Below are 10,844 nucleotides of genomic sequence, written 5' to 3' on the forward strand. Positions count from 1 at the left end.
GATTATTACTGTGGTGATTCCAAATTGTACAATTATGAGCACTGTGCATATTTTAATGTAACTAGGAGATTTCTGTTTATTTATGCTACATGTTCTGTATGTGTGAGTGTAATGCTTGAATGTTATTGGCTCCTTCCATAATTTGTTATAAAAGTGCTGTACATGCAAATTCAATAACAACTGCTCCAAAGTTATGACTAAATTTTTTAAATACAAATCAATGATAGTCAAGCATGCAAGGCAAACATACCATATATATATTAGGTCCATATTTTAATTGATAAAAAAGAGCATTACTTTTTATTTATAATTTCAAGCATTTGATTTGTTTCTATGCTTTTATGACGTGACGTCCATCCTGAAATATTGCAAAAATGCGGTGGCTTTAGCCTAGTTCAGAGGCTTTGGAGTTTGTATTTGAAACAGGTTTCCCACAGAACATAAAAACATATAAGTTATGAGAATTTTACAGCAATTATTGAAACACTTTATCGAACTATCATAAAATGAGAATGATAAGATGCATATGGGTTATACATATCAACTACTGTAAACATTTGTGCAGCATCTCATGTTGTAATTTACAAAAGAGCATAAAAACGAAACTTTATACAGTCTTTAATGTCAACAACTTGAACTTTTCTTTCACCATGAATGAAGTAAATGAATAACTGATGAATTGTTCACAAAATCACAGAACTTGTGACACTTCCAAGAAATATTTAACTCACAATTTTCATATACTTCTAACAGTGAAGTGATACTTGACCACAAAATAAACACAGAAATAGCAGGCACAATTGTATCAGTTCCCAAATAAATGCATCTATTTTATGAAAATTTACACAAATGCTTTGAAACTTCTGAAAAGTTTTACGTTAAAGAAAGCTTGAGTACTGATGCATGGGGGTATTCACAATAATCTCGTAAGAAATGCTACAGGGGGGAACCTAATTTTATTTTTTACCAGTGAACTATCAGTAGAATGAAATACATGATAACCATTTAAACACCTCAAATGTGCATAGATTGCAATTACCCTGTCAAGCAATTTTATTTTCAGTTGACAGTCGTTATTTTGTTAATTAAAACAACAAAATATTCTTTCACAGCATACAAAATCTCAGCAAATTAACATTATGTTGTATAATTTCAGTTTCTTTTCCGAAACTATTACCGGTACTGGTATAGATGGATAATAAACAACCGTTCTATTACAAATCACTGAACACTTTACGAAGTTCCCCACATCCGTTTTTTGAAGCTATTTGTGTCAGGGTTTCACCATTTACGTTTTTGCAGTTTTTTTATGGCAAGAAATTCGGCATATTTTTTGTCCTTTAATTCGTTTAACTCCTTCAGCACTATGTTATCCTTATTGTTTATTCTGGCAAATACACATTCGATCAGTTCTAGTGTGTCTATAAGTTCTTTTCCCCCTCCTTCTTGAGCGAAATGTAGTGGCGTTTTCTTACCTGTTTTGGTTCTTGCATTGTATACAGCACCATGTTGTAATAACACACACAATATTTCATAATGCCCGAATTTTGCTGCATAATGTAGTGCAGTAATGCCATTACTGTTGCTTAGATTGATACTGGCCCCATTTTTTAGCAGAAAATTAACAACGGCTAAATGACCTTTCCAAGATGCATACATAAGTGGTGTTCCATACTTGATACTTCTGCTGTTGACTGATGCCCCTTCTTGTAGGCATTTTTCTATTTCCGCACACTTGGATATTTTCACAGCGTGAAACAGCTCCTCAGTAGCACGCAATAACGCATTTATACTCTCGTTTCTACTCGCCGCGGCAAAGTCTGAAACGGTAACGTTACCAGAATAAGATTTGGCCTTCACGTCATAATATGCACCATTCTCTAACAGGCATTTAGCTACGACTGAATCTCCATACTTTGCAGCTATGTGCAGAGCTGTCTCACCGTTGCTTTCCTTTGCGTTCATATCTGCTCCGTTTTCAATTAGAGCTTTTACGGTATTCAATTTAGAATCCTGTGGCTGTGCCCCCGAACTGCGGTGGGCGGAAAGCTCGTCTGCTGCTAAGTGAAGTGGCGTGCAGTTTGTGTGATCAGTTGCATTAACTGCGGCTCCTTTTGCCAACAGATATTTAACTACCTCGACATGCCAGTAGTTTGCTGCAAAATGCAATGGCGTAGCTTGGTACTGAGACCTCGCATCAACTGTAGCGCCACTAGCAATAAGAACTTTTATGGTATCCAAGCTGCCCTTGCCAGCCGAGCTATGCAGTGGTGTACACATTCGATCGTCAGTGACATTAACGTCAGCTTTGTTTTCGATCAGGATGTTTACTATGTCAGCGAAATCTGTATCTGCAGCAAGGTGCAATGGTGCTAATCCAAGCCTGTCTTTGGCATTCACGCTAGCACCTTTTGCAATCAAACGTCTTGCGGTTTCCGCTGGGTAGCCACTGTATGCTGCATTATGCAAAGGGGTCCATCCTTCGGTATTTCTCGCATTCACATCTGCTCCACTGTCAATCAAAAGCTGACTTGCTGCGGCATGCCTGTTTTGTATGGCCACATGCAACGGAGTAAAGCTTCGCCGACTCTTTACATTAATAGCGGCACTGTTCTCGATCAACAACTTTGTTATGTTAACATTTCCCTTCTCTGCTGCGAAATGCAACGGCGTCGCGCGGTCCGAATTTCTAGTATTTACAACAGCACCGCTCTGTACAAGAAATTTTGCTACGTCTTCGAAATTGTTCTCCACGGCGTAAAGTAAAGGAGTGAATTTTCTGTCGTCCTCGGCATTCATTTCAGCATTAGCAGAAACTAGTGCCTTCACTATAGGCAAATGACCGTGTTGTGCTGCAAGGTGCAGTGGCGACACATTGGAACTACTCTTGGCGTTTACACAAGCTCCAGCACGGATCAAAGTGACCGCGAAGTTTGGGTCAGCACATTCAGCTGCAAAATGTAGTGGCGTCAAACGCTGCTCGACCCTTTTTAAAATCGGAGAAGGGCAAGATGCACGTGCATTTACATTACAGCCCCTTGCGATAAGCGCTTTTAGAATGTCCAAATGGCCGTGCCCCACAGCAATATGGACCGGTCGTAACTTGAAAGAATCGGCGGCTTCGATGTCTGCTCCTTTCGCCAGCATTTCTCTGACAGCTTGCAAGTTGCCGGTTGTCACTGCCGCGTGGAGGAAATCTTTTACGATGTCGTTCGCAAACATGGTTTAAAGAATACGTCGTGGACACTAACAATAAGAAACACTGCACTCTTACGCACCTCTTATTGACAAACACTCGCATGAAACTGTCATCACTCTCCACTGTTGCATCAACAACTGCTTGCAATAGAATTCACTCAAATAATGAAAATATGCTGTCCAGGTATTCCAACATTTGAGACACTAATTCAGTTGGTAATACAGAAGCAATAACAACTTATCTACGGTTGTGTCCAAGCAAATAATACTGAAAACAACACTGCGATCATTGAACAGCTTCAGTCAAATATTAACACTATACACAACCAAGCTCACAATCCGATCTTTCAAAGCATATTCAAATATGAACACTATTGCAGACAGGTCGATTCATAAAAACGTGAATCCCCTTACTGACGCCAACTAGGACACCAACTAAAAAGATGTACTTCATGCATTTAAAAACTGCATTCACGTTCATTCTCGGTAACTCCGAAGAAAGCAGTAATATCACAAATCCGTACGCGAACTCCTGAAACTGTTAACGAATCTTCCAGGCACACGGCTGGCTAGCGATTTAAGGTGTAGAGCGACTGCCACCTAGCGGTAAAACGGGTGCAACTAACTGGGTAACATATTAGAGATGAGTCGAACTTGTTCATTCCCGTGAACTACTTCATTCGTTTCACTCTTTGCAGTGAAGCGTTCAAATGAAGTAGTTCATTCATGAAGTACGGAAGCCTAGCGAACTTGCCCAGTTCGCAGCTCAGCCGCGGCTAAGCTCGCTCGTACAATAAAGCTTCGTAATACTTCATAATTTTACCAACAGATGGCCGAGTTATGCAGTAAGGTGCACGCAACGTTTTACGCTCTTACAGCGTCTGAGTTAACTTAAATAGAGCATGGTCGAAGGGGACAAAGGAAAGACAAACAGAGAAGCCTGTCACATATAAAGAACGTGATACATTTAATCTTGCTCGACATTTTTTCATGAAGCGCCCAAAAAAGCCTTTATCTGCCAAGTGAAACATTATTTGTTGTATTCATGGACTGAAAACTAGGGCTACCAACGAAATGCAGTCCAATTTTATGTTCCTTTTGAAATTTAATGCAAAATAGAATGAGTATGTTTACCACTGTCACAAAGTCTATACACCTACGTTAAATAATTATTCAGAAGTTTTCCTGTAGATTTTATTGTTGTTGAGAATAATAACCCTCCACATTCAAAACGTAAACTGTCACCTGTAGTCATTGGTACGATTTCAAGTAAAATCCTCTTTCAGGCCGGCCGGATTGGCCGTGCGGATCTAGGCGAATTGCCGGCACGGTAGCTCAGCGTGTCCGGTCAGAGGGTTAGCTGCCCTCTGTAATAAAAAAACTGAGTTAATCGATCTACAACGAACTTGAACGGATGTCTTACGCCGTCCGCCACGAGCAGAGGCAACGAACAAAATGAGTAAAAAAAATAATAATAATAAAAAAAAAGACGCTACAGTCTGGAGCCGAGCGACCGCTACGGTCGCAGGTTCGAATCCTGCCTCGGGCATGGATGTGTGAGATGTCCTTAGGTTAGTTAGGTTTAATTAGTTCTAAGTTCTAGGCGACTAATGACCTCAGAAGTTAAGTCGCATAGTGCTCAGAGCCATTTGAACCATTTTGAACCCTCTTTCAGTGTTATTAACAAACCTTTTATTTTCATGTTGGCTGCTCGTGCTCACACAGCCAGCCTCTTCGTTTGGATCTTTAATATTCATTTGTCTGCAAGCGCTGCCAACGGTAGGCTACTCGTAGACGCGAAGTATTACTGCACAAATGGTCACGGGTAATGATGCCAGCACTGCAGGAAGCAGCTGACGCTGCCTTCCCCTCGCCCCTCACCACCACAACACCTCGTAAACCTATCTTTCCCCACAAACACGGCGCGATTCGTCGACGGGCAGTGGAGGGAGGACTGAAGCGAAGGGAGGATGAGTGAAGTAGCGCTGATGTAGTGGGAGAGGGGAAGAGAGTGAGTGAATTAGGAAAAAGTGTGGAGTATGCTATCTCTGAAGAGTTTGAAGTACCAGTTCATTGAAATTGAGTGGTTAGTTCACACTTCACTGGAGTGAAGCGTTCATTTGAACGACTCATTCACGAGCTCCCCATCACTATAACATATTACTTTGCCAGAGGCGAAAGAAACAATAAATGATTGAATAACCATTGTTGTACATAAACTGATTGAACCCCAACCCTTCTGAACAGCCGTCACGTATTTTTCGACTGAGCTTCTAAACCTGCTGAATAGTTGCATTAACTGATTTACGCTCCAGAAAATATAAACAAACAAGCTAGGAAGTAATGTTTATCTGCACAATACCGTACAAGAAATAGCCCTATGACAGACTTACTGTACACAATAGCCATAAACATACAAGCCTTAAATTCTTCAACATTGCCAACAACAGCTCACTTCACTCCCAAACACAAGTCCAAGAAAGTTGTAGAAATTCTGCTAAAAAGAACGGAAAATTTACACAGTTGATGAATTTATGGAGAGTGATTTTCAAGAATTGTGCTTCATGTAGCCGTATGACCAGTAAAATTGCACGTAATGACGATATAATTAGAATAAAGCATTTATATATATGCAAATAAGTATACAAGTATATTGCTTCAGATAGCCATAAATAATCGTAACTGTAAATGTTTGTAATTAATTATTCTTACAGTTTTCCCGGCGTACTTACTATTCTATGAAGATTCGGGACTGCAGCAGGATCTTGCCACAATATTTCGGCTGGCAAGCGTCCAGCGGACACTCGATGGCTGGACGGTTTGGAGCCGAAATATTGTGGCAAGAAGTCAACATGATCCTGCAGCAATCCCGAGACCAGATAGAATATGTAATTAATATTTATATGTATGTATTTGATATAGTCCTACTATTGTAATTTAGCATTTATATGTATGTATGTAAATTCCAGTAACTATATATGTTAATAAGTGTTTTAGCAACTGACATTGCACTCTTGCTAATGTGTACATTTGCTTGCCCAGAAAGCTGATGTATTAATTGTAATGACTGCACTTTAGATGTTGACAAGGTCAATGGTATCAAAATATACTGAACGACTGATAATAAACATTCTTAAGATATACCCATAGTAACTTTTAAAAGTTTAAAAGTAAAATTTCAAATGAGAATGAAGATGGCACGTTATCAGGTACGAGATAAGAAAAGGCAGCAACAATTTCAATTATTGCAATGAAAGCAACTACTGACGATCTAGCGAGCTGCTGCGGGACCAGGATAACCTGACCGTAGATGCAGCTATCGACTCTTGTACGAGTAAGGCAGCCTATCCTTATGACGTCATGAACGTTACCCTGGCTGCCTCGAGCTGCATCTCTTGAAACTGGTTTGCGCAAACTACCAGAAGCCTTACCAACTGACGAGACAGAGCTGTTTCCGGAGAAACATCTCGCGCTTTTCTCAATCCTCACCAGATGTTGTTTGTGCTGTTTACTCCAATTCAGGCTTGTTCACACGGCAGCTAGGCCAGTAAGAGCGCTTATGCTCGGTTCGCCCGCTTGGACAGTGAGTGCTGGCGGTGGAATGGGGTAGACTGAAGTCCTTGTGCAAATTGTGCGGTGTCTTCGGAGGAATGGCAGTAATTACTCGGTTCGGCGTACCTTAAACGCAAGCATATATACTTACGTCGTAGTGCTTAAAGTCGAGAGTAGCTCTTTTTAAATCGATGAAACGTAGCGTGATAAGGAACTACAAAGCGAAGGTCAAAATTACCAACGTTAATTTACAACACGTCAGTGTAAGATACCTAATTGTTTGCGGTAGGTGATGGTGTCTTGAGAAGTGTAGTGTTCGTCAAAGCTCTGAACACAATGAAAAAAAAAAATCAATCTATGGCGACATTATATTACCTCCCATACGAAAGATACGAATACTTGCGAGGCGAAGAGCGAGAAGAGGAGGTGCAAAAATTAAAATAAAGCACGGTTAAGCAGTGTGGTCGAACAAAGTATTTACGATATAGGAGCAGAGAAAGAGATGTCTGAATGATTTTCTCCAAGATTTTCATTATGAAAATATATTTTTGCTTTCAGAAGAAGCTTTTAACAAAATGCATCTGCAATTCGACCAAGTTTACGATATTGCTTTACGATATTGGTGTGAGCTCGTGGTCGTGCGGTAGCGTTCTCGCTTCCCACGCCCGGGTTCCCGGGTTCGATTCCCGGCGGGATCAGGGATTTTCTCTGCCTCGTGATGACTGGGTGTTGTGTGCTGCCCTTAGGTTAGTTAGGTTTAAGTAGTTCTAAGTTCTAGGGGACTGATGACCATAGATGTTAAGTCCCATAGTGCTCAGAGCCATTTGAACCTGAACGGGTGTCATGGGAACATAACAACAAATATAACGGACAATATAGAACAAAATGAGATCAACAAAAAAAAAAAAAGATGGATGTGTCGTTAATCTACGAAGCGGGTGAGCTGTGTACAAACCTCCCTTTTTTTTCGGTGTTCGCTTTACTCAAATTTGTGTCTGTGTCGTGGTGTAACGTCCGTTTGTAACAGCGAGGTGCAAGGTGTGTATCGTAAACGGCATTAGTGACAGGACGTGTGTCATATGATAGAAATCTCTTATCGACGCACCTAATTTGTATGACCGGTTCAAATGGTTGAAATGGTTCAAATGGCTCTGAGCACTATGGGACTCAACTGCTGTGGTCATAAGTCCCCTAGAACTTAGAACTACTTAAACCTAACTAACCTAAGGACATCACACACATCCATGCCCGAGGCAGGATTCGAACCTGCGACCTTAGCGGTCGTGCGGTTCCAGACTGTAGCGCCTTTAACCGCTCGGCCACTCCGGCCGGCTATGACTGGTAAGTGAGTGAGATATCCCTCCTTGCTTGATATAGGTGTTCATATGGTTGTGAATGTGATTACTCCGAAGGAAATGATAAAAACATAATAGTTTGTCACGTAAGCTGCAACAAGTGAACGCAACAGTTTCACAATCACACAGTTTCTCTGTACTCTGTCAAAACATGTATTTTAACGGTTTTGAAGTTGCGTTCCGTTTTGGAAGTCTTGACTCTTTGATTTCTTTGTTGTAACATAGTTCACATCCTTTTCCTTGTTGATTTGTTGTTTTCTTTTCTGAGTGACGTCTGTGTCGTATCTTTCCTGCTCTCACTATTCATCACTTTTACTTGCGCCGATAACGTTTTCTTATGACATGACTAATTTTCTATAATCAATGTATAATATGACAACTGCCAAGACTACAGAAAGAGAACAAACATTTGAGTGACCAGACAGACACTTCACAATGGTGTGAAATAAATAAATAAGTATGAAACTTCCTGGCAGATTAAAACTGTGTGCCGAACCGAGACTCGAACTCGGGACCTTTGCCTTTCGCAGGCAAGTGCTCTACCAACTTTTTTTTTTTTAGTCTCATTTTGTTCACTTTTGTTCGTTGCATCTGCTCGGGGCGGAAGTCGTAAGACATCCGTTTAAGTTCGTTGTTGATTGATTAACTCAGTTTTTTTTTATTACAGAGGGCAGCTAACCCTCTGACCGAACACGCTGAGCTACCGTGCCGGCATTGAGCTACCCAAGCACGACTCACGCCTTGTCCTCACAGCTTTACTTCTGCCAGTATCTCGTTCCTACCTTCCAAACTTTGCAGAAGCTCTTGCTAGTTCTGCAAGGTTCGCAGGAGAGCTTCTGTAAAGTTTGGAAGGTAGGAGACGAGATACTGGTAGAAGTAAAGCTGTGAGGACAAGGCGTGAGTCGTGCTTGTGTAGCTCAGTTGATTGAACACTTGCCCGCGAAAGGCAAGGTCACGAGTTCGAGTCTCGGTCCGGCACACAGTTTAAATCTGCCAGGAAGTTTAATATCAGTGCACACTCCGCTGCAGATTGAAAATCTCGTTCTGGAATAAATAAGTAAATGGCACGATGGAGTTTCGATCATGACTCGCCCAGTTGGTAGTTCATCACCACTCCCCCACGATGCCTTTCCATTTAGTCTAACATTTATTACACTTCTTGTTCTTAGACCGTTCACTATTTCCATTTATTTATTTATTTTTACAGTTCAGAGCATCTTCTTCTTGATTGCATGCTTGATCTGTGTTCAGTTTTTGACGGGATATACACTGGGCCGTCTTAGCTCTAAATCTGTGGGGCCTGCGATGTGGAGTTTCCTTCGTGAGCTACGGCTAGGGGGTTAAAAGACCTACAATATGACCGGCAGTTGCGTGGTAGGTTTCATAACAAAATTAGTCTCGCATAAGTTTTTAAGCATTTTCGTCAACAAAAATTGCCACTACTTTACAAGTCTGCAGCTTCGATATGTCAACATACTTGTACGAGCGACGCATTTCTGCTACCGAGAGAACGGAAGCTACCCACGGAAGCTCACTGACAGTCTTCAGCCTGAACATTCGTCTTCGAACTAGCAGTGCTCAAAAAGTAGTAACAAATATTAATGCATTAGTGAAAATCAAAATAAGTAGTCTTCATTAACCTCCCGTGCTTCTATATTTAACGTTTAAATAAAGTTTACTTCAATTTAAATTTCGTCCTAAAATGAGGTTCATCATAAGGGTGCATCAGACGTAAGAAATATCATGTTTTGCACTTAAGCTGCCCAATGTTTTCGCTTCATCAAAATATTAAAAGAGGTGTTCCATTTCATTGTTATTTATCATTAATACAACAGTCTTCGAAAATAAATTTTCCGTAAAACGCATTAAGGAACCACTGTGAAGCGGCAGATCTGCATGTAACTCGTAATTATCGGCAGTGGAACTGTGAATCTTCCTTCCCCTCGCCCCTTCGTTCTCCACACCTAGCCACCGCTGTAACGTGAGCGCGAGCCAGCCCACATGGCGCATTTGGCTGTCAAGAGAGCAATGAGTGAAGCCTTCAGTGACTACAGGTAGCGTAACAGAATAATGTCAAATCATCTTTCACAAAACCCAAAGTAATTCTGGTCATATGTAAAGGCTGTTAGTAGCACCGTAGTTGGTGTACAGTCCCTAGCGAATGAGACAGGAACTGCAATTGAGGGCAGCAAAGCAAAAGCTGAAATGCTTGACTCTGTTTTCAGATGTTTACAAAGGAAAACCCAGGACGATACTCCCAATTAAATCCTCATACCACAGAAAATGATGACTTGAATGAGAATTAGTGTCAGTGGCGTTGGGAAACAGCTGAAATCGTTAAAACTGAACAAAGATCCGGGGCCAGATGGAATCCCTATCAGATTTTATACTGAATTTGCCGCTGAGTTAGCTCCTCTTCTAACTATAATCTGTCGTAGGTCCCTGTAACAAAAATATGAGCCCAATTCTTGGAAAAAAAGCACAGGACACACTCGTCTACAAGAAGGGCAGTAGGAGTGATCCACAAAACTACCGTCCAGTATCCTTGACATCGATTTGTTGGAGAATCTTACAACATACTGGGGGCTCAAACATAATGAGGTATCTCGAACAGCATGACCCCCTCCATACCAACCAGCACGGATTCCGAAAATATCGACCATGTGAAATGCAACCGGCAATATTCTTACATGACCTACTGAAAGGCTTGGATCAAGGCAGTCAGGTCGACGTAGTATT

At 41.1% G+C, this 10,844-nt stretch overlaps 1 protein-coding gene across 1 annotated transcript; it reads right to left on the reverse strand.

Annotated features, from left to right (window-relative positions):
- Positions 1-311: 311 nt before the first annotated feature.
- Positions 312-3,846, reverse strand: LOC126456799 (ankyrin-1-like). The gene has a single exon (XM_050092588.1). The coding sequence runs from the start codon at positions 3,220-3,222 to the stop codon at positions 1,282-1,284; it is 1,941 nt and encodes a 646-aa protein (XP_049948545.1). The 5' UTR covers positions 3,223-3,846; the 3' UTR covers positions 312-1,281.
- Positions 3,847-10,844: the final 6,998 nt, after the last annotated feature.

This window comes from Schistocerca serialis, chromosome 2 (genome assembly GCF_023864345.2).
Source record: "Schistocerca serialis cubense isolate TAMUIC-IGC-003099 chromosome 2, iqSchSeri2.2, whole genome shotgun sequence".
Lineage (NCBI taxonomy): Eukaryota > Metazoa > Arthropoda > Insecta > Orthoptera > Acrididae > Schistocerca > Schistocerca serialis.

Coding starts and splice junctions, on each gene's coding strand:
- LOC126456799 (XM_050092588.1), bottom strand. CDS start 3,222: ATGTTTGCGAACGACATCGTAAAAGATTTCCTCCACGCGGCAGTGACA.